At 40.5% G+C, this 24,594-nt stretch overlaps 2 protein-coding genes across 2 annotated transcripts; one reads left to right on the forward strand and one right to left on the reverse strand.

Annotated features, from left to right (window-relative positions):
• Nucleotides 1-981: 981 nt before the first annotated feature.
• Nucleotides 982-6,129, reverse strand: si:ch211-247j9.1 (rho GTPase-activating protein 22). The gene is made up of 9 exons (XM_059352439.1): nt 6,078-6,129; nt 5,304-5,417; nt 4,770-4,977; nt 4,566-4,698; nt 3,396-3,469; nt 3,098-3,219; nt 2,684-2,918; nt 1,329-2,291; nt 982-1,222 (listed from the first exon to the last, which is right to left on the reverse strand). The coding sequence occupies exons 1-9, from the start codon at nt 6,127-6,129 to the stop codon at nt 982-984; spliced, it is 2,142 nt and encodes a 713-aa protein (XP_059208422.1).
• An 11,975-nt stretch (nt 6,130-18,104) lies between these two features.
• Nucleotides 18,105-22,801, forward strand: LOC131986999 (dual specificity protein kinase CLK4-like). Its single transcript, XM_059352142.1, has 12 exons — nt 18,105-18,126; nt 18,277-18,353; nt 18,652-18,808; nt 18,920-18,986; nt 19,739-19,852; nt 20,008-20,174; nt 20,522-20,616; nt 20,816-20,945; nt 21,775-21,857; nt 21,975-22,054; nt 22,244-22,334; nt 22,414-22,801. Exons 1-12 carry the CDS (start codon nt 18,105-18,107, stop codon nt 22,564-22,566), a joined length of 1,236 nt encoding a protein of 411 aa, XP_059208125.1. The 3' UTR covers nt 22,567-22,801.
• Nucleotides 22,802-24,594: the final 1,793 nt, after the last annotated feature.

A 24,594-nucleotide genomic window follows, 5' to 3' on the forward strand; every position in this document is an offset into this window, starting at 1 on the left:
GTTGGAAGAGAATCTGTGGTTCACAACTGATTGTTTAGTCCGAGCCGTTCTGAGATGCATCTTGCTCTTGTTACGAACTGTCACAAATGGTACGCCAGTAAACATCAACATGTTTTGTTGACTATCTTGGAGACAAGTAAGAGATTGTCAGGAAAACAAGGGTGGCAGGTAAAGTCAGCGAACACCCCAAAACAACATTACGTAGCTTAAAAAGAAGGCAGAGACCCACACAAGTGTTCTTATGTGGACACAGAACTCTGAGCCCGAGTTTTGGCATCATGCACTCCTGTTGCAGTTTCTTCCAACTCCTGAAATCAGATGTGTAAGCTGAATGTCAGTGACACAATTTACACCTTGCATTAAAATGCATTTCAGGTGGTGAAATTGCACTTGAAGTATAGGTGTAAATGCAGTCAAAACACCTTGAGGATGGATTGCAATCTGATTGGTCAAACCACCTACAGAGGTTAAGCATTGTGACCATACTGAACACAAGTGTAAATGCAATTGCGTCTTCAATACCCATAGCCTAGGCCTGGGTTTATGTTAAATGATACCTCACCATAGGCTCCCTGAATAGAAAGTTTGGTGACTTCTTTGCATAAAGCAGGAACACACTTTCATTGCACAGCTGCCAACGTCCAAAACTGCTCTTAAAATTAAAAAAGTTTCTTGCCATCTTCTGGAAATGGTGAACTTAACTTATACGGTCTGAGGCTAACTGGTTAAAATGACACACAGCTGTCTTTTTTCTCTAGATTGTCTTCTGGATCAGACAATAACTTGTTTAATTTCTTCCCCTTTCTTAGTCCTCCAAGGTTTGATGCCTTCATGTCTGCAAGAGGAGTTGGAACTCCTGTCGAGGTCATCTTCTTCCCATTCCTTTAATCAAGCTCTCTGCAACAAACCTTCCTATAGGATCTCATCCTTTTGAGACCCATCCATACATTTCAAATATCTCCTGCATCTTTCTATGTATCTTCAAAGACTCCCTCCTCCTCTTCCTCCTTCATCCCCTCCTCTTCTTTTGACCTCTCCATACATCTGGAAGAATAGCTCCATCTCTCTCTGCAGCGTGCTGTTGCGGAGGTCGGCGTCTGCTTTGGCTCGCTCTATGTTGCGAATCTTGATCTCTGCAACACTTCTGCTGCGCTTCTGCTGCTCCAGACTGACCCGTAGTATTGCAACCTGCCGCTCGAGGACATCATTACAGCGATGCAACCTGCGGCACACACACACATATATCCCATATTATACATACACTTACAGAACAAACACATGCCACATGTTGCATTTGTGAAGTTTTCCTCCTTGTACTAATTTCTCACCTCTGTATCCTTGCGTGGTACTCTGCCTTCTGCCGGGCCATCTGTTGCCGCAGCTCAGCCAGGGCCGAGTGAGCGTCCCTGGGTTGTGACTGAGGCTCAGGTCCCTGGAGGTCTGGAGGACCAGATGGGAGGAACACCTCTGAGCTGCCCGTACTGAGAGGGCTGTCACTTAGTACTGAACAAGAGGCCGGAGAGTTATGGTGATGGATGTCATCATCATCCTCATCATCATTATCATCATTGTCATTGTTGTCTTCATGATCGTCATTATCACTGTCATCTTCCTCTTCTGCTACCTGACTTGAAGGTAACCTTTTACATCTCTTTGGTGACACATCAGGACTAACTGCATCTACAGCATCACTATTCTCGTCCAATGGTAGAACCTCACAGGAGGACCATGAAGAGGATGAGTCCCTTGTGTGCCCTGCTTCTTCTAGCTCTACCTCCTCTTCACAAGTTCCAATATGGCCTCCTGGGTCGTTGGTTTCAAAATGTCCACCAGTGACATCATCCATCCTCTGATGAAGAGCTGCTCTGTCCAGATTGTCATAGGCTGAAAGGTTGCTGTCCTCCTGATCCTCACTGCTGCCCCCGCTGGCTGTTCCTGGCATTGCACCCTCTACCTCTGCAGCACCAGAGCTCCAGAAACCAGCACCTGCCTCTCTCGGACTAGGCCAGGCTGCCCAGCTCATTGGCATTGGTCTGGTCTTGGAGCTCTCTGGAAGTGGGTCTTGAAGCTGGAGGCTGGTTGTAGAGGCTTCAACATTTGCAGGGGATGGTCCTCGGCCACTATGGGGCTGATGATAATCTATGTTGTGTCTTTCAGAGTGGTGCTGAAGGGGCTGACTGGATGTGGGCAAGGGGTAGAAGCAGTTCTCTGGGTGGGAGGAGGTGTAGCGATGGCCGAAAAGTCTCTTCTGGCCAGAGGACAAGTCTGATTTGGCTGCAGCAGAGTAGCAGCTACAGAAAGGAAGGAAAGGGGGGTTAGACGCTCAAGAAAATCCACTTTTTTCACACATTTCATGAGCAAGGATCGACACCACAACAGCGTTTGATAAAATGTAGGTAGGTAAGGCAGAATAAGACTCTGAGGATGGGTGGGTGTGAGAGAAAGGATAAACAACAGAAGAAAAGTGATACATTTCCAAGGGCCAGGACCAACACATTCTCATTACTAACTCGACAAACACCAACATTTGGATGGTGGCCCTTAACTTCAAAATATGATGCTCTGGGTACACCTCTAGCATCAGTTTTGGATGTGTCAGAAGCATTTCAATTTCCGCTCATTACATGCATACATGCACATGTTTGGATGAGATGTTGTTAGTGCTGCTTGATAGTGAAGCTACCGTGGGTTCCGATCGCCTGCAGCCGGCTGTCCTGACTCTCTGGAGCGTTCTACAATCAGAGGCATAGAGAGCTGACGGAGGCAGGGGGACTGGTGGAGATGAGGCTGCCTTAAAGCACTTGGCGATGCATGTGAACCTCCAAGTGGACGGGCGGAGACGGATGGCGGGACTTTGGCAAACAGAGACTCATGCTCTCTGATCAGCTCCAACATCAGCACCTGGACAAGTGCTGCACCTAGAACACATACAGAGAGATAAAGATAGAGGCCTTAATTAAAAACACTATGTGTACAATTTTAATGTGACTAAAAAACATACGTGAAACATCACAGATTTTACGCTAATGTTTATTTGAAACACCATCATTTTAAAATAAACAAAACAAAAATTCATCATTCATATGGTGCTGTCTACCTCCCATGATGCTTTGTGGGTCTTCAGTTTTGGCTCTAAGGATGTTTGGTCCGAACACAGTGGCCAAGTTCTGGCCGCTCATCTTGTTACTGCTGGAGTAACTCTGGACCTCATTTAGAAACCTGCGTTGAATGCTGAATTCAGTCAGAATATTCATTTTCAACACCCATATATCTATACATATGTGCCATTTTTAGGAAGTTTTAATAAGTTTAACATTTTGCATTGACCTTTTCCACTCAATATTTAATCATACAAGACATGAAATGCCTAAATGGCAAAGAAGAAGGGGTCTTACTGGCAGATAAAGTTGAGTAGGTTGAAGTTTGCAACTGGCAACTCATGAAGAAGATTCCTCAACTCCCCCAAAACCTGAGAGTGAGAGAAAAGTGACAGAATAAGAGGAGGATGGGAGTCAAGAAGGTGAAAAGAAAAGAAAGCAAGTTTTTTTTCTTCCTTTATTGGTTTAAACACACTAAATGTTTATATGTTTACTGGAGGGAGGTCATACTTCATATAAGTGGCAGCAAGGAACCAGCTGATGAAAAGCATGCATATAAATAATGCAAATTTATTTTTCTTTTTAAATGGCTTGTTGTTTATTAGACTTCACTTATAAACTATAAGAAGTAGGCTAAAGATAAGACGTGTTTAGGAGTCAAAATCACTATAAAGTGCCTTTTGGTGTCCTCATCAGAATTGTTCAGTCATCATGAAAATGTAGCAGAATAATGAAACTCTGAGGTCTTATTATAAATGGCCAAACATTATACACATATCAGTACAATGATAAGTCTCCTAAAATGAGATTCCTTCATTATATACTGTTGGTTTTTTTCATTTGATGTACGTGATTTTGGCATGTCCCACCCCAAGGTTAACATGTCTACCCTGTCATAGTGAAATATCATTTGATATAAAAACCTTTCTGAAATTTGAAATATATTTACTAAACATTTTGCTGTTTGCATGTACATTGTCTGCCTATAGTTATTTTTTTTATTTTATTTTTTAAGTGGGAGCTTGACCAACATGCATTTCTAACAGCATAACATCTACTTAATAAATAAATAAACAATAAATATGAAGTTCAATGTAAAATCTCTTTCTTTTTTTTTGGGGGGGGGGGGGTCTCTAAGTCACCTTATGGTGATATTGACTCTATAGAGTAACTTAACACTAGATTGAAAACAATGTTTTGTTGCCCTCTGTGGTTAAAGGCTGTTTCAGATCTGACAAATCACAGCATCACTGATGGGTGTGGTTGGGTTTAGTCATTAGTGTGACCTGCTGCAAATGTAAACACACCCAACAGTGATGTTGAAGGGTCCTGAAGTACACCTCTACAGGACTGCAGCCAGGTAAAAAGTTAACCACTGGAGTTCAGCAAAGACAACATTTTCAGGAGGTGTTAGGTTACTTTTAATTAATGATTGTTTGACAGTGTTGTGTACAGAGCTGCAGTTACCAGTTTGCGATCACTGGACAGCTTTTGACCACAGAGCAGGAAGTCCTGGTAGCGTCTGTAAGGAACCAGAGGCTCCGGCAGTTGTCTGAGGTAGAGCTTCAGCAGTGACGCCACAGTGTGGACGTCTGTGCTACTGCAGGTAAACACAGCAAGTTACACAAAACCTTTTGAAGTGATCAGAATCCAGTAAAAGCTTGAGTGTACCTGTCAAAGGACGGCCTCTCCCCTGCATCAAAAGCCTCTTGAAGCTCTTTCACCAGACTGGCCTGTCCCGGCTGGCGAAACAAGCCCACTTCATGCAGCCCACGCTCTCGGATGAAGTTCACACACTGCTCCACCACCAGAGGAACTAAACGTACCCCATAACGGCGCTCATACAACACCGTCTCCTCCAGACGCTGACCAAAGACTCCTGCAAGGGAGGAAGATTTTAATGGGATTCCTCTCTGGAGCTGAGGTCCACCACATCCAATCAGAAACAATATGACTGGTCAGGTTAGCTATTTGAAAACCTTTAAATTGCTTTTAAAAAAAGCAATGTTAAAAGACATACATCTCCAATGCTGTCTGTGTCATTACATTGAGGTAGAGCTTCAGCAGTGACACCACAGTGTGGCAGGAATAGCATTCATTAAAGAAGACATCTTAAAGTCACAACTCAGAAAAAGCAACTGAAACGTGAAATGTGTTGTCCTCTATAGTGATGAAAACACAACATGTGCATGATTTTATGTGTACCTGTAAAGGGGATCCAGACTCCCTTGTTGAGACTCTTCAGCCACTCGTCACCCTGACCGGCGCTGTTAGATAGAAAGAAATACGAGCCTGGGCTGGCCAACACGTCTCTGTTACCTGCATATACACAAACATGGCAGTTTTCAGGGAGCTTTGTCTAAGTCAAGTCTCAGTACTTTATGACAAAGTTAAAAATGCAAGCCAAGATGCAAGTCTGAAGTCGCACAATAACACTTTCATACTGTGCGGTAAAATTACTGTTTTTGTCAATAGAGTCTGTTTGCTTTGAAGTGAGCATTGATAAACGCTTAAGTTACCTTTGCATAAACTTAAACAGAGCTGTCTGACAGCAAGATAAAGTTGTGAAAATATCCTAATTACAGTATACACTTAAAATGATACTGATTGTTTTAGATTGTCTAAAATGTGTTTAGCTGCAGCCCCTGTCAAAACATTAACATGGGAGCACCCATGTCAGATAAATATTAACCCCTACTATCAGCCACTATCACCATACACACACACACACACCATACATACATTCTCTGCTCCACTGTCTATCCTCCTCAAAGTCACATCAAACACACACATGGACACACACATGAATGTAGGAACCACATACATACACACACATACACATACAGTGTCCCCTTAAGAGTCTGAGTCAGCATTTAACAGATGTCATTGAAGGGCAACACGCACAAACACACACAGCAAGAGTTCTAGAGGGATTAACAAATAATATATTGATGGGTTGTGTGTGTGTGTGTGTCTCACCTTTGTGGCCTGTACTGTCATGTTTCCAGGACTTGAAGCAGCTGAGTCCCATGCTGCAGTACTCCTGCTCCTGTTGCTATAGTAACAGTCGTAGATGCTCAACACAAATTATTTTTTTGCAGACTTGTGAAGTTTAGAGAGTGAGACAGCAGCCGTGCATAAAAAAATGCATCACTTATGTTATTCTTTCTTCTGGCTCTCTGCAGTCTTAGGTCCCTATCATCACCCAGAGTCCCAGGTTTAGCTGGTTGGACTTAGGCAGATTGTGAAAAGCTATATGTCCAATAAGAGTTGTTCCTGAGGGATAAAATCCATAAAAAAGAGAACTTCTTGGTGGATATGCCCCCTTAAATACAGGTTCCTAGCTGGATATTTCACCTTAAGAGATGAATTGAAGTGGAGAGAGGTCCTTGGTATATATTTAACCTTAAGTTCCAGGAGGACATTGTCTTATAAAAAGTTAAAAAGAGATGTTCTTGGTGGATATAGTACCTTTAATAAAATATTCCAGGTAATCAGCCTTAAAGAGAGGTGGAATTTTTGAAAGAGTCACAAGAGAGTGAATATTTATTGGTTCCAGGTACAGTTCCAGGTGGGTGTTACACATTACAAATGCAGTTTCATGTAGGAAATCCAGCCTTATAAAGAGAATGGATGTTTATTGAAATATTTCAAGTGAAGAGAATGTAGGACGCAAAAGAGGAGTTCCAGTTAGATAATCAGATTTTTAAAATAGTCCTTTGCAATGTTTTAACCTTTCAAGGAGCTTCTTGGTGTTCATGCTAACCTCAGGTTAGCCTTGATGGACATAAAGCCTTGAAGAGAGGATCATGCTCGATACACAACCTTAAAAAAACAAGGTTTTTGGCAGGATTTCTGTTATTTAAAAGAGGCTCCTCCTTGATATATGTCTTCTTGTGGATTAGAGACCTAACATGAAGATTTAACCTCCAAGGAAGGGGTGTCTGATAGGCATTGAGCCTTAAAGGAACATATTTGGATACAGGATCACACCTGGTGGACAACTTAATTATTCAGCTGGGTGAAGACTTCAAAAGATGTCCCACGTAGAAAGACGCTGTAAAAAGAAGTATCTGGTCGATAGTGTAGGACCTTGAGGAGAGATTCTTGGTGGATCAGGATTTAGGAGAAGTTCTGGTTTGATATGGAGTCACACATAGACCCAACCTTTCACAGCTAATTTCTGACTATTCTTAAAATATTTTTCCATTGGCCTTGGATGCACTAGGAGTTTCAATTCACTTACTAGACAAAGTCAACATTTTCCATTATGTAGTATTTCCAGCCTTCTCATCACAAGAGCATCCTCACTAGTCCAATATACACGGGCAGTACTGCTTACTAACCAACACAACCATCAAAATGCTCCAAGCTGCCTGTTGAGACTTCTTCAGAAAGGATGCGCTGGTTCCTCTTGGCAGAACTTCTCGTCAACATCAGCATTTACCACAGTCGACATCAAATCATTTTGGGTGCAGTTGTCAGTATCCAGAGCACAAGACACCCAGTCTTCAGTCGTCCTTTTGGTGCTTTAAAGAGGATAGACTTTGTGGAGGACATACCCGCTCACACCCATGAACACAAAACTGTCTCCAGTCTGCTAAAGCACCAAGAGGGAGGTGTCTGACTATGCTTCCTCTCTTTCGAATATATCATGATGACTGTCTCGCCGTATGAGTCCTGCATGAGTCTCGTTCTCTATATTTCTCTGTTTTTATAGCATATTTTCTGTCAGCAGCTGACAAAAGTTAAACCATCCTGAAGGAACATTTTACTTTCTTCTCGTCCCTTCCACCAGCCATGGAGTCAAACTACTTCATCGTCCGTAAGGAAAGAAACAATCTTAGTATTCCCTCCTGCATCCTCCCTCCTTCCTTGTCTCCCTCTCTGTCCTTTGCTTTATTAGCTCCTTAAAAGGACGCCCTGCTCCATTTCCAGTCTACACATCTGAATGTCCACGTCTTCATCCTTCCTGTCCCTCTTCTTGCTCTTCTCCTTCACTCTGGCCCTTTTTCCTTCCTATTTGTCTCGCCCGTTGTCCCTCTCTTTGTCCCCGTCTAGCTCGTCCTTCTGTCTTGTTCCCACTATCCTCTCTCTCTCCCTCTGTCTCTCTCTCCCTCTCCATTTCCCAGCAGTGTGTGTGCCCCCTTGTTGCCCCCCTCCCCATTTACCTCATCAATAACCATGCTGTATGTGTGCGTGTGTGTGTGTGTGTGTGTGTAAAGGCTGTGCATTAGGAAAATTGGTTCTCTGCGACGCAGCGCTGTTTTACCAAAGTAATCACAGCTGATGGTGAGAGAGGGAGAGGGAGACAGAGAAAGAGAGAGAGAGAGAGAGATGATCTGGCTCAAATTCTGCTGCTGCTGAAGTATGGTCTGCTGCAGCACACACACACACACACACACACACACACACACACACACTGCCATCATGATTCAAGTGGACATAAAAGCGAGAAAGGCTGGTTGGCCCAGTCAACTTTTGAACTCAATTAAAGTATGAGGAACCGTTCTCTCTCTTCCTCTCTCAATACAGTCCAATTCAATAAAGCTCATTGGCCTAAAGTACAGTTCAGTATACAGTCTATTGCAAAAGCTTTGTTAGTAGTCAATACAAGCAATCAAATATTAACAGTTTTCCTGCCTGGAGGCTAAAATATACACCAGACATACTGCAACTACACCACCAAAAGTGTGCAGACGTGTACATTGGACCACCACAAAAACATCTGTTACAGCTTATTATGACTCATATTTATGTTTATTGTTTGGTAGAGACCTCTAGGGGCTGTTGTCATTTTTGCTGGAATGTGTTTTATTTTAGTATTTAGAGCAGAGTAGTTTGAACTACTTTTTTTGTGCTTCTCCAACATTTCGGCGTTGTGTTTAAAACTTTGATCATGCAACAATTTCACAACAATAAATAGAATATATGTGATATATGTCCCTTTGGGAGCGATTGACAAACAACCTATTATGTCATAGATATGACGACATGTTGGTACATTACAGCCACATGTAGTCATTCAACATCTTATCCCAAAACCATAGGTAAATGGTCCACTCGAATCGCTTTAACACTACAGATGATCCATCACTCACTTATTCATACACTGGTGGCGGAGGCTAGTCTACATGGTGCCACCTGCCACCATCAGTTAACCATTCATACACTGATTACACAGCATCGAGAGCAATTTGGGGTTCAGTATCTTGACCGTATCTAGACTGGTCAGGGATCGAACCACCGACCTTCCGGTCAGGGAGGACCACTCTACCAACTGAGCCACAGTTACTAAAACAGTATTTTAATCATTTCCTGTCCTGTAGTTTGTTGGTATTGTGTCCTCGCTTCTATCAAGTTCTCTGTGCTGACAAGAAAGACACATTTCCAAGTATCATAATGACACTTTTGATGGTGAATACCGACTTGCTAATAAGCCAATGAAAAAACTGCCATACTCTACTGTATGTCTACCTGTTTGTGTGCCTGTCTATCTAACAATTCCTCCAATCCTCTAACATAAAAGACCATAGATTGTTAGGGAGCAGCACGGTGGTACAGTGGTTAGTACTGTTTCCTCACAGCAAGTTGGTTATGGGTTTGACCCTTGCGTTTCTATGTTTGCATGTTCTCCCTCTGTCAATGTGGCTTTTCTCTGGGTTCTATGGATTTTCCTCCCACAGTCCAAAAGCATGCAGATTAGGTTAATTTCCCGTAGGTGTGGATGTAAGCATAAATGGTTGTCTGTCTCTATGTTTTAGCCCTGTATGATATTAGCTGGGAAATATCATTGTCATGGTTAGGGGAACCCAATGTTGACTCTCCTTACTCTAAGGTTCTTGACAGTCCTATAAAAGTGTTAAACTACTTGTGCTTTCTTGTCTTACAGACAACCAGAGGTTTTTTGTTTGGTGAACAAAAATAAGTAATTTTAAGTGCAACAGACTCAGAAACCCAATAAATATCAATGCTATACTGTTTGTCTGCCTGTTTGTCTGATAGACTGGATTCCAATCACAGCTGAAAGCTTTCACATCTGTGTGTCAATACAACTGGAATGGACGGCACACTCTTCATTACAAAGTGGTGTGTGTGTGTGTGTGTGTGTGTGTGTGTGTGTGTGTGTGTGTGTGTGTGTGCGCCCCCAAAGAGGGCTTAAGTAAGTATGTGTGTGTGTGTGTGTGTGTGTGTGTGTCTCACTGAATGTAATCTGTCACCTCCACTCCTGTTCACTCTGACTGCACGTCTGTCATGAATCACACGGGTTGAATTATTGCCCCACTGTCTGCATCATTTAACGAGAAACACAAGTCCAAAAGCAGCGCCCTCAAGTGGTCATACATGATAACTAAAATTAAAACCATTTAAATAAGCTTTTCTAACGGGCCCAGCCAGAAACAATGGAACACATTACTCAGATTAGACACTGTTCTTTTGTTAGTGTAGACATTTAACTGTAAACACTGTCATAGATTCAGCACATACAGTCAATGGCATACAGTTTGAGAACCTAAAAAAAAGAGATTTTAATGGGATAATTCAATTCCACTGAAATGTAATTAATTTTGACAATAGTAGTAGCTCATAGAAGTGGTTCATTGGATTAATCTTGGCTGATAAAACTGCCACTGCTGACGTGAATAAAGCTCATGAGCTAAAAGGAATCATGCTTGTTGGTGTTTAAGTGGACATTATTCTGATAAAAAAAAAAAGTCAGATAACCAAAATACAGCATGATTACATGTTAAGAATGATAATTAGGAAGGAAATCTAAAAATCTTTGATAAAGTAAAATATTAAATATATAGCAAAATAAATAACTACTTTTAAGAGGAGAAGAGCACTTGTGCTTGTGATGGGATCAGCATCTAGTTTCAGAATTTGAGCTATGCTAGTTGTTAAAGTTGTGGGTATTTTTATTCTTTTTTTATGTTTGGGACAGAAATACAAGCTTGTGTCGGTGGTTGATGTGCATCAATAAAGTTTCAACCGGTCACCTTTCACTTTCTCGCACCAAGCTGCATTCACACGTGGCTGTTAAATAGACTGTTTACATAATTGATAAAGTTATAGACCATGACACACACGTGCTTTTTATCAACAGTACACATCAGAGCTCACATTTCATTAAATGTCAAATTTTCAGCCTTCATATTTTGATGAAGGAGAGGCACATTAGTGGGACCAATCTGATATAAATATTCCTGGTTTTTGGATAAATTTTATGCTAAATATATAGAAAGATCATAGTTAAGACAGAAAAAAATGTCATACTAAAGGGCAAAGGAAATTAAGCCGTTTTGATTTCCAAACAGCTGTCTTTGTCTAAAATCATGAATGAATAATTTGCAATTTATTGCCTTTTAAAACCTGAAAATTATAAATGACATATGATTCACATAATCAGATTTACTTATTTAGTCCAGTGAGAAAAACTTGACAGTTCAAGTTAACAAGACTGGATTCCACATGTAAAGTAAACCAATAAACCTATTATTGAAATGTTTAAAATACACACCATGTTAAATGTATATAAAGTTGTCCTATAAATAATATTAGACATGATATAGGATGTACAGTACATACAGTACTGTCTGCAGTCAGTCACTCATCACCTGCAGCTGCTTCCATATTGGATTCACTCCATTTAAAGATTTAATCTTCACTTGAGTCACATGGAGCAATAAACCGCTGCACGTCTGGCCACACCCATCACTGATGTCACTGCAGGAACTTTGAACTTTGACAGCTGATGAAAATCACCACAAAATATTTAGTGTGAGGATCTGTGAGGCGTCTGGATGCCTGGCTGTCTGCCACATCTGCTGTAAGCCCTGGTGTTTTGATGTTAAATTTAGTTTATTGTCAGATTTAGCCCTGGCGCAGGTTGTAAAGAATGTTTTGTGCTGGAAGGAGATAATCGCGTCCTCATACTTAAGCATAACGGTCACTGTTTTCAGTCATGGAAAAAATAATTAGACCACCTTTGTTTTCTTCATTTTCTTGTTCATTTTAATGCATGGCACAACTAAAGGTACATTTGTTTGGACAAATGTAATGATAACAACAAAAATAGCTAATAAGAGTTTAATTTAGGAGCTTATATTTAGCCATTTTCCATGGTTTTCTTGGTAATAACCAAAATCATTATCAAGAAAACTATGGAAAATGGCTAGATATCAGCTCCCAAATTAAATTCTTAGTTATTTTTGTTCTTATCATTATATTTGTTCAAACAAATGTACCTTAAGTTGTACCAGGCATTAAAATGAACAAAAAAAATTGAAGAAAACAAAGGTGGTCTAATAATTTTTTCAATGATTATCATCATATTATCATTGTTTCGGTTTAGGCAGTTTAGTTAATTTGAAGTTAAATGTAACTTTAAATGACGACACTGAGTTTTGGTGTTACAGAGGACACAAACACTGGTCTCCTGGGTCAAAGTCCTGGGTTTGTTTGACCCATCCACCACCTCTCCCTTTCCTATTAAATGGACTTTGTCATTCTTGATACTCTGTATCTTCGCTCTTGCCTTTTCCCTTAACTGTTCACATAATTATAGGTTGTACTAAGCTGCTGTACAAATGACACCAGATCATATTTTAGGGGACAGTCACAGTGGATAAACTGACCTCATCCGATTTTTCATGCGTCGTTTTTGGTTGCTTGTTACTTCAGCACAGTAAACTAATTATAACTAGAAGAGCACTTGGAGAGCACAAATCTACACCAAACCGAGACCTACCTTGCACTGTTAACAAAAATATTTTATGTGTCAGTCCTGTGACTCATATCTGCTTCAACATTTAATTAACTTTTCCTTGGCCCATGCAAAACTATTCCACCAAACATAATGCAAATCAGGGCAGTAGCTTTTCTGTAATCCTGCTGACAAACAGACAAACAAACCAAACGGAAAACACAACCTTATTGGTGAAACAAACCATTTTTTTCCAACTCAATATGAGACCAAAAGAAGAATGTATTTTAAGGGGAATTTCGGTATTTTTCTAACTTTTTTGACCCCATTATCCTATGTTTTTGTGTCTAAGTGACAATTCTCACTGACAATTTTTGAAATCAGTCCAGTACTGAGAGAGAGAGAGAGAGAGAGAGAGAGAGAGAGAGAGAGTTTTTTTTTTTTTTTTTACCACTTACAGGCTCAGACTGTTATAAGAAGCTCAATTTGCAGCTACTGGCTGCAACGTTCTCACGTAGTACTGGAGCAAAAAATACACAGTTGATCCTATGACTCAGATGCAAAAACATTGTATGGACCCGGATCTTGTACATGATGGCACTTTGTTTACATAATGTCCAATAATCCGGCATGAAATGAAGGTTGAACAGTCTAATTAGTGTCCAGTTTTCATTCAAAATGTAACAAAATCTCCTGAATCATTTTGCATCAACAGCTCCAGATCAGACACTGTACACTATGTTTTCTCCTGCTGGATGAAAGAGGAGCCCCTGCTGGGTCACGCCAGGGGTCGGGGCTGGAGCTACTCCTCGTGTCCCTTTTCACTGCAGCTGGCTGAGGATTTTACTGCCTTGAAGTACACTGGAATGTTCACGTCTTGGTTTTCTGTGGGACATAATGTTTTATTGCTCCACCGACGCAATTTCGGTCTCTCCTTGTTTGGCAGATATGCAGCCAGCAACAAGTGTTTGTGTTACCCCTGCGGGACACTGGTAGGAGGAAGCCCGAGAGGAGGAGGGAAAGTTCTTCATACAGACCAGGAGGAAACCAAACAGCAGCAAGCCAGAGAGGAAGAGAAGCAGAAGACATCACAGTTTCAATAACAAAGACAGGTAAGCAAAAAAAAATACAGCACATACTAGTCCAAGTGCAGGAATCTCTCAGAGTGGCATTGCAACAACAAGGATTTAACCATTAAGTTTGCAGTAAAATAATTTTGTGGTAACACTCAAAACTTTAAGAAGAACATTGTTTTCAATAAAAAAACATTAAAAAATGATTAAGTATTTTAAAGCTGCTTTCACTCAGGATGTAAAAAGAGATAATTAGTCTGTGTTCCAGTAACATTAGCATGCTCCATGTAATTGTGCAGCTCTCCAGAGGACGCCGTGTGGTTAGCAGGCATAGTGCTCATTGTTAGATCGGTGTGTGCTGCTGTTAGATTTCCTCTAAGTGTATTTTAAGCCATATCAGATGAACAGTTAAACTAAAACTAATAGGACCGATAATCCCCTTCAATTAAAGATATCAGTCATCTATCTTCACCATCTGGATTGAATGAGATCATATCTCATTCAAAGTGAGATCATATCTCATTCAAAGCAGAAAACTCATGGTGTCAAAGTGTCAAGGATCAGCAAGGGAGAGGAGAGACATTTCAGATAGTCAGTGAGTTTGTCCGACGGGAAATGCATGTCCCCAGTACAATTGTAAGCGTTTGTTATTTTTGGGTGTTTTTCCGCTGTTAAACCATTTTTTAAAAAGACAGTAAGACAGATGACAACAGTTATAAAAGAAACATATCCAGTGTTAGCTGGAATTGGTACCTTGAGGTGTAATTTTTTGTAACTTTATACTTCTACCTTCACTACAATTTAGAGGCAAATATTGTACTTTTTACTCTGGCTGCCAGCTTTAGTTTAATTAAACCTCAGAACAGTATATTAAGTAGTTAAAATGAGCCCTATCTTTACAAAATGAAAGCACTAAATGCATCAATTATAATAATCCAATAATAACAATTGTAATATGTAAAACAATCCGACGGAGCCATTCTGCATCACGAGTACTTTGACTTTTGATACTTTAAGTACATCTTAATGTTGACACTTTTGTACTCTTCCTTAAGTAAGTTTTGAATGCAGGACATTACTTGTAGTGGAGTAACTTCACAGCGTTATATTAGTAATTTTCCTTAAGTAATGGATCTGAATACATTTTCCATCACTTGCTCCAACCCCCCTTGCGACCCGATTCTGAAAAGTGAACCGCTGTCATTTGGGAACCATTGACATCTGTGATACAAATAATGATAATAATGCCCTTCCCTGTTTTCCCCAGCAACGTGCAGGAGATGTTTAGAGCATGCCTGCATAACATTTATCAGTCCAGAACAACTTTTCTATGTCTGTTGAATGTGCAACACAGGTTTAATATCTGAAAATCTGGCTAGGGACCCACTTGGACCACCTTGGTCAATATCTAGACATCTGACCAGAGCTCCTGTTGATTTTCTGTGGAAGTACAATAGAGGTTCACTAGACCAGTGTCTGGTCTTGACCCATCTCTTGATGTGCAAGAAAAGTTATGTCTGCACGTCTAGCCAGAGATTCTTTTTGAGTCTCTGAAACAGGTTGAATATCTGAACTATTCTGGTTATGCCGTTATTATAGTGAAATGTTTTGTTCAAAATATCCCCCCGCAGAATTTAGCTGAATTGCGACCTTGCACATTCAGTCGGCACTGAAGTCCTCCATCAACATCACAAGCATAGATCCCTGAGAAATACCACACAAACAATTTGCAGAGCAGTCTGAGCATCATACACCAGCCCAGTTTTTAAAGCATTCATGTGAACGAGCCCTTTCTTTACATCAAGTCTTGGTGGCTGCATTTGGAATTGACACATTACCCCTCTCTTGTTCCACTTATCAAGCTGTATACAGAGTGAAACATTCTACTCTCCTGGCATGGTTGGTGAGGAAGTAGTGAGTGTTGGAGGATCTTAAGTGAGTGACAACGGTCCTGCAAGTTGTCAGCAGGAGTGAGTCGTCCTCTGCGCTGATTTATAGTCAATCGGTGATAGCTGACCCGGGAGGCACGTTGGGAGGGATACATTCCTGCTTGGGAAGGTCTAACACTCCTTCACATTGTTGGCTATTAAAAGCAAAGCCCCTCGGCATTTATAGGCCAGTCAACCAAAACATCTACATATTTTTATAACAGCACACTAAAACATGCAGGTATTTTTTTTTTTTTTTAAATTACATTTTCTAAGGGGTGGGTCATTAAGGTGGTATTAAATATATACATTTGAAAAGAAAATAATTGCAAATTGTTTTATTTTATTTTCTCCTTCTGGGAAAAGTATAATATATATAATATATATTCAAGAATATTCAAATCTGGAAACTTCTGCAGATTGTAGGTGGCACTGACATTCAGTTTCAAGTGTAAAAGATACAGCAATAGATACATTGCACGAGTGGAGGAGGTGATGAAAAGATGAATAAGAAATAACGTGCAGGGAGAGAGAAACCCCCACTGCGTATGGCATGTCTGCTATTTGTGGAAGGGAGACCGGGAGGGACGGAGAGAGCTTTTCATCACATTAAGATATGGTAGAAGTAAACTGTAAGCTTGTGGACATGTTGTCAAGATGTCAATCACCCATTGGAAACCTGATTTAGGTACTAAAGACACATATAAGATATGGCTGTGGTATACTATATTTATGTTATTATCAGGTGAAAACCAAAAGTGATTTGTTTATTTAAGTATTTTCCATTTATCTGAAGCCTGATATATATATTATTATTCTGTGCCAGAGAGCTTGTCGAAATTGTTGTCAAAAAACAAATTTATACCTGCAACAGAATTTTTTCATTTCCTATGGTGGAAGTTTCCTCTGTGCTCGCTGACGCACATGACACATATGATATTGACACGTTTCTCCAAACCATGCACTGTCCTGGTCACACAAGTTTATTTTGAGCTGATCCCACATACACTGCCCGGCACTAGAGCACTACATGCTGAAAACAGTCCCCCAAAATATCAACTTTTCACTCCTGTTTGAGTAATATTTTCTACAAACTCCAGTGCCCAATTGAATAAACAAAATAATATGATATATTTGAGAACTTTTTAAAAGTTTAACATATTTAGAAGGGCCCAGTGGGCTGAGTGCCGCAATTAATGCAAATATCACACAGTGAAATAGCTGCATTTTTTAATAATAGCTTTGCTGAATGTCAAATCAAAGAAAAGGAAAAAAACATTTATTCATCCATCTATTTTTTATGTTCTATTGATATAGCAATAATAATAATGATATTAATATAAATATTGTGTTTATCTTTGGTCTGTTTCACCTTGCCATATCCAATGACTGCTCCAAAAACCTAATTTCCCCACAGGAACCATTATGGTTTCAGGTTATCTTCGCACCCCCCTGGAAGCTGACCTGCTGTCAGAAGGGTTGTAACTAAACCTTTTCCAAAAAGGCCGGGGAAAGATCGAGAGAGAGCCCTGGAGATAGACACACCAATAGGTTTGTAGGTTGAAGGGATGTAACGCTATGTTTAGCTCTGGAAACAGAGAAGAGGACATCACGGGTTGAAGGAGAAAGGGAAATCTTTGTCCCTGTAGATCAAGGGGGAGTGGACGACGGAGGGTTTGAATACCAGGCACAGCTCAGAGGATGAGCTGTTTTCCTGCACTTCTCTCAACAGACAACATATTTCACTTGAACGTCTCTGCCTTTGCAAAATGTAGCAGAACAGCTCAGAACAGAAAAATACCAGAGGACGCTAAAGAGTTTTTGACTTTTACTCTTGGGAATATACGTATAATTCTTCATCAGGGTGCAGCAACAGATCTTGTAAGTCATAATGCTTCTGCTAAGCATTTTAAAGGGCACCTTTATTGTACCAATATAGAATAGCATGTCATCAATCAAGTTGTATGTTTAGATATTCATGGTATGTACTTTTTTTTTGTCTTTTTTCTTTTTTTTATCCAAAATATGTTAATTATTGGATGGATTTCTGTGACATTATGGTGCCCAGATGTTGAGTCCCAATGATATTTTATTAAGTGTCAAAAGTTCCACTGAGATACAGAAAAAAATGAAAAAATTCCTGCACAGTTGTCACTCTAAGAATTTTGTCATTAGAAAAAGCTTTATAACCTTTATAAGCCTGTGTGTTTTTTCTTCTTCTGTGTGCAGTGGTCACCTCTAGAGGCTGAAGCAGAGGGAGCACATTGGAGTGACAGAGCGCAGTGTGTGCAGCAGTAATATGGGCAAACTGGACGATGAATGTGAGTCTTGGAAAGGTTACCTTAATTTCCACTTGTGTTTTGATGATTTAACTTATATTCATGTCTAATGCAGCTCACACTGAGTCAGTATTGAGTAGTGGGTGTATGGTTTCACTGTTTACTACTGCACTGCTTTCTCTCTGCTGGAAGACGATGATGACCCAAAAACAGACAGCCACAGTGACAGACAGACTGGAAGCTTCAACCAGTGCAAACTCTGCAACTCGGTACGATTCTCTTCCTCCTGTTTATTCTGAAATTTAAAAATGTCACATTTCCAGATCATTGGTAAATAAGTGTTGACTTCAGGTAGACACGCAGGCTGTACAACTAGATTAGACAAAAATATAGTTAAGCTCAAATGGTCCACCATTGGTATTAAGTAATTTTGTGATTTACAGAAACTGACATGTTTCATATTGTCACCCTGTCTTTCTCTGTACTGTACCATATATCCTGTCGACCTGTGCGTCTCAAACACCAACACCATACACACCTGCCTTCTTGTATCAACACTAAACTCAGCCTGACGACAACTCGCTCCAGCCTAAATCTGCTTCTCATGGTGACAGCGCTGTCAATGCTGATGATGAAGTAAAGAAGAATGAGAAGGCAAAGAGCTGTGAGGAGGACGAAGAGGGACACCTGGTCTATCACATCGGCCTCGTGATGAAAGAGAGATGTACTTGACAATGGCCTCTTTATGTCTTTGTTGTCCTTGTCATAGCTTTGATGACTTTAATACTGAAATTTGCCTTTTAAGACATCACTGTTGTTTGTCTGTTCATTCCAGATGAGGTGGTGTCTACACTGGGAGCAGGAGCTTTTGGAAAAGTGGTGGAATGCATTGATAGAGACAAGTAAGTATGCCTGCTGATTAGGGATGAGAATAGGAAAGGACCAGTTCCTTGATTAATCAGAATAGTATGCCTCCGAGCTCATCAATTATTTTCATTGATGCCGGCATATTTTTCAGACAGTTGTGGCTTCATTTGCTGCCTCTGTGAGTCCTTCCAGCACAGACATAGATAGGGTTTTTCCACAGGTGCCCGGCCCAGTGCCCAATTGCGAACGGTTTCTGTTGAGAATCGCTAAGTCAGGGGATGGGGGCGGGGCTATCTGACCAACAAAACCAACTTGGTGCCATTGAGAGAGACCAACTAAAACATGTGTCATTCATTTATCTGATTTCTTTAACTGCAATGTGATTGATGCAGGCTAGCGGGCTAACGTTAGTCCGCTAGGATTAGCTTACAACAAAGTCCATCATGAACATCTTACTTTCAGTGTTAATTCGGATGTATTCGGTGTCCATAGTGATCAAGATGAGCAGCACAGATGTGTTGTAGAGACATGTAGTCTGGCATTGTTATTATACTTGGGCGGAGACATATACAGACGTTAACAGTGACGTATTGACGTGGCTCTAGAGCCTGGGGAAAAGCAAACAGGTTCAGAGCTGGTTCTCAAGTTGAACTAACTGCGAACCACACAAGCACTGGCCGGACACCGGTTCCCAGTCAAAAAACCCTAAGAGATGACAGACCGGTTCCAGTCAAAGTCCATTTTAAACCAGAAACAGTTTAATCATTTTTGTTTGTGTATTGAACAGACAGGAGCATGTTGCTGTGAAAATCGTGAGGAACATTGAGTGTTTCCGTGAAGTAGCGAAATCAGAGATTGCAGTGTTGGAGGAGATCAAAAGCCTGGATGATGACAACATATTGTGAGTGTAGCTGAAGCAGACCCTCCCAGTAAATCCTGAGGGGCGAGTTTCTCTTCCAATAGCATTTGATTTAGTCCTTCGTGTCCTTATTTAGCCTACAGGCTAAAGGTAACACAACGTGTCATGTTAATGGATCATTGACTCTCTCCTGCCAGTGCCTGTGTGAGGATGCTGGACTGGTTCGAGTATGAAGGTCACATCTGCATCGTGTTTGAGCTGCTGGGCCTCAGCACCTTCGAGTTCCTCCGACAGAACAAGTTCCTTCCGTTCAACGTGGAGCAGATCAGGCACATGGCCTTCCAGATTTTCAGAGCTGTCTGCTGTGAGTAAAGAGTGTGTGTTCACCACTTTCTACCACCCGTGTGACCTCTGACCCCTGACCTTATCGTTTTTGGTCACTTTTCAGGTGGTCATCGTGGAGTTGGATTTTCCTGTACTTAGTGGAGGTTGTCTTTGATGACAATAGCAGCAAAATGAGTTATGAAGTGCAGAGACATTGCCTATTTTTTTTTTTTTGTAATGCTGTGTCTGCAAAAATTAAATCTTTTTTTTCTTCTCTTTAACTGAGCTCTGAAATGGGAAAGGAGTCTCTCGCCTATTTCTTGTGTTTAAAAAACCCCTGCATATATTGGTAAAAAATGAATGTGTTTTTTTGCGTGTGTTTCACAGTCCTGCATCGTAATAAGCTGACCCACACAGACCTGAAGCCAGAGAACATCTTGTTTGTCTGCTCTGACTGCGACCTGGAGTACAATGATAACATGGTAAAAACTTTGTTAATTACACAAGACATACAACTTTGATTACATACTACAAAAAACTATATAAAAAAAGTGTCCCACTGCTGGCTATTAGAAAGAATGCATTGGCTTCATTTTTAAGACCAGGAGGCTACATCCTTACAGTCTCTCTCTCTCTCTCTCTCTCTCTCTCTCTCTCTCTCTCTCTCTTTCTCTCTGTTAGAAATGTAAGGAGAGAAAACTGAGGAGTCTGGATGTGAAGGTGGTGGATTTTGGCACTGCCACATTTGACCACGAACACCATGAATCCCTTGTGTCAACACGCCACTACCGAGCTCCAGAGGTCATACTGGGTACATACATAACTCACAAACACACACACACACACACACACACACACACTAATTTACCTCCGGGAACATCAGATGTTTCGTCACATTTATAGGAGCTTTGACCTTCAGGCAGGAAGAAGAAAATGAACTTAATTTGACCTCTATATGCAGTTCTTCAACTTGTTGTATCAGATAGAAGAAGTTCACCTGGAGGGCATGAATAGAGCATGCAACAGACTGATGTATGGGGGATTTTTTCCATTGCTGATCTCATTTTAACACTTTAAACTTAGGGATAAATTATACAATTTGAGATCAATAATAAAAATAAAATAGAGAAAAGCAGAACTATCTCATGGCTCAGACATTAGTAACAGAGAACAGTGAATATTTTTGCTTCATAAATTATTAAAATCCTAAATGAATTATTAAGAATATTGTATAAACATTGAACATTGACTTAGCATTTCAGATCCAGTCTTTTCTCCCTTACAGAAGTGTAAGAAAATCAGCAATTTAAGTTAGACAATTTAAACTTGATCCTAATACAAATTAAATAAGTATCTTATAAAATTAAGTTTATTTATTTTATCATTATTTACTTCATTTTAGTGGAGTAAGCAACTCTAATCTTTCTTGTTTTACGAAAAATACATTTGTAGAAAATAAGATGGAAATGTCTTGATAATTCTTTCTTTGAGCCATGGCTGCACTTTTCTCCCTGTGCTCCCATTATTCTAGGTCAGTCTGACACACACACACACACACACAGAATTACTCAATTAGACCTGTTAAGCTACATGTTAAATGATCCGTGATTTTAGTTTTAAGTGCTCATGTTTATGCACAGATCTGGGCTGGAACCAGTCGTGTGACGTTTGGAGTTTGGGCTGCGTTCTCATGGAGTTTTACCTTGGACGTACACTCTTCCCGGTATGCATACACATTCACACATACACACACACACACACACACACACACACACACACACACACACACACAGAGAGAAAAAGTCATACATTTTTCTACCCTGTCTATCTGTTGTTTCAGACCCACGACAGTAAAGAACATCTGGCTATGATGGAGAGAATCCTGGGGCCGATTCCCCGCCATTTGCTGAAACAGACGAGGTAACACACACACACATGAGGTAGCCAAACTATCCATTCCCCTAGACACATTAAAAAATGTCTGTCTGGTCATATCTTACACATTGGAACTTTATTATGCTCCACATGGTTGCACTGTGGCTGCACTTAAAATGGTGTGAAACTGAAACTAACTACTGTAGGACCTGTATTGTGCTGTGTTGTGTGCAGAAAACAGCATTACATTCACAACGAGCGTCTGAACTGGGACGAGCAAAGCTCCTCTGACGATTACATCAGGAAGAACTGTAAACCTCTGAAGGTATGCAGCACTCAGATCAGACAATCACCTGCAGCCGTGATGTGTCAGCAGGTGCTCAGAGTAACTGTCTGTTTTTCAGCAGTACATGTACAGGAAGAACGAGGAAGAGAGGCAGCTGTTCGACCTGCTCGGCCTCATGTTGGAGTACGACGTCTACAGGCGGATCACCCTGGAGGAGGCGCTGTGGCACCCATTCTTCAGCCCGCTGAGGTCGCAGAAGCAGCGTAGCTAGCACACACACAGTCACACACACACATTCTACACATATACCTCAGGCTGTAATGTAAGTGTTACTAAAGCAGTTACTACAGCAAACTGTTTGTGTTTGCATGTGTTGAATGATTTTCAGTTTCATTTGCAGTCATAAGTCCCAGAGAGCATTCCTGTCTACTTGAAATCTATTTTTAAAACATCCCATCTTGATTCACTAGCCTGCATGCCACTGTAAAAAGTCAATTATCAATAAGTATTTCCGTGTTTTTTTCCATTGATTTTTAGTCATTTTTGTCAGCAGTTTGTTAATAAATATTTTGCATTTCGGTGTGTCTTAATTCTGTTACATACAATGAATATCTACCACTGTTTTATGAACTCATACACCATCAGGGGTGTGTGTATATTATCCAAACTTTTTCTTAATTACATATATGAAAAAAAACGTTTGGGTGTGCCACTTTTTATCTTGCCACAATTTAGGTGAAATTTGGGGCATTTTATAACCTCCTTCATGACAAGATATCATGTCATGGTTAGTACGAATGCATTCCTTAGGTCATCTTTTTTCATATGATACCAGTATTTCCTCTAGCATTAATACATAGTCTGCCTCAATCTCGTAGAGTCATGTCAACCGAGATCCAGGGGGGGGGGCAGAGGGGGGTTCAGGGTGCAGGCCTAATACTACTGCCCTCTCCTTGCCCTCTCCTTACAATCACCAGTGTGCTGAAAGCATATACGAACAAAACAATGGTAAATTAACTCCAACTCAGCTGATTAGGCTTGATGTAGACACTGCGGCTGGTCAGTCTGAAACAAATGTTCCTAGAAATCCCTGACATCACTTGGTTTAACTGCTTTGTTGATAAAAGCAGCTGACATGTAAAGTGGACAGCATTTATCAAGATTCAAATAGCGGAGGAAGTTTCCATGACTGAATAGTTATTCAGCTATGAAATATTATGTGTGCAATAGCGGCCGCTCGGATAAACAGCAGGTTCATCTGCTATCTGAGAAGCATCAGTTTAAAGCTACTAAATCGCATGGATGTAATAAAACAGAGCAGTACCGATGGCCAAGGCACACAATTTAAATGTCCTGGGTTCCAGTCTGTCTCATGACCTTCACTGTATGTTATCTTTGATCTGCCTTGCCTCAGTTTAATTGGCACAGGAGAGATAACACAATTTTAACACGAAAACACAGTCAGTGACCAGCCTATAAACCAAGTGGTGAACAGTGTTACTACTTGGCTGACAAAATGTAGTCCAATCAGATCCTAGAACCTGCCCAATCTTCATAAAAAAATCCCATTTTTTTATTATCACTTGTAGTAGTGTAGTAGTAGTTTCAAGTCCAAATAAATACAAAGGAGATATATAATGATTATTTCATTTCAATTGTATTTTTTATTTTTTATTTTATTTTATGACATTAAAAGACACTTTCTTGTGGGTTTTCCCTTTGGTTGCACAGTGTCTTCTGCAAGTCTCAGTGGGACAGCAGTCTTGCAGTAAGTGTGCACAAAGGGCTCAGAAAGTCAGTGGCCGTCCCTCATGCACATTGGCTGAAATTCAGGCTGTTAGTACACTGCAGGCCACTGCAGGAGGAACAATCTTAGCTGCTGGAAAGACATTTAAAATGATTATCACATACCTCTCACCTGTGTGTAATGGTTCACAAATCCTATAAACACACCCAGGACGCCACATGCCCAACCCCAACTCCCCTGTCCTGGATTTCATCCATTCTCATCTGGCCACCCTGTTATCAATACAGCACAATATTCGTTTACTAAATTATGGTCCCATTTCGAGTGACGCTTTAGGGGAAGGCTACCTTGTGATTGACAAATTGCTACATGGTCACATGTTTTTGTTTTATAACTTTATAACTTCGTAGTGTGTTTTCACATTGTCAAAGTCAGATACATTTTGGTCGCCTGGAATTTTGTTCAACATTTGGTTGTACTATTAGACATGAGGAGTCAGAAACAAATACTAGAATTTAAAACAAGGGAGAGAAAGTTTAAACTTTAAAACTT

The sequence above is a fragment of the Centropristis striata genome, chromosome 15, assembly GCF_030273125.1.
Source record: "Centropristis striata isolate RG_2023a ecotype Rhode Island chromosome 15, C.striata_1.0, whole genome shotgun sequence".
NCBI lineage: Eukaryota > Metazoa > Chordata > Actinopteri > Perciformes > Serranidae > Centropristis > Centropristis striata.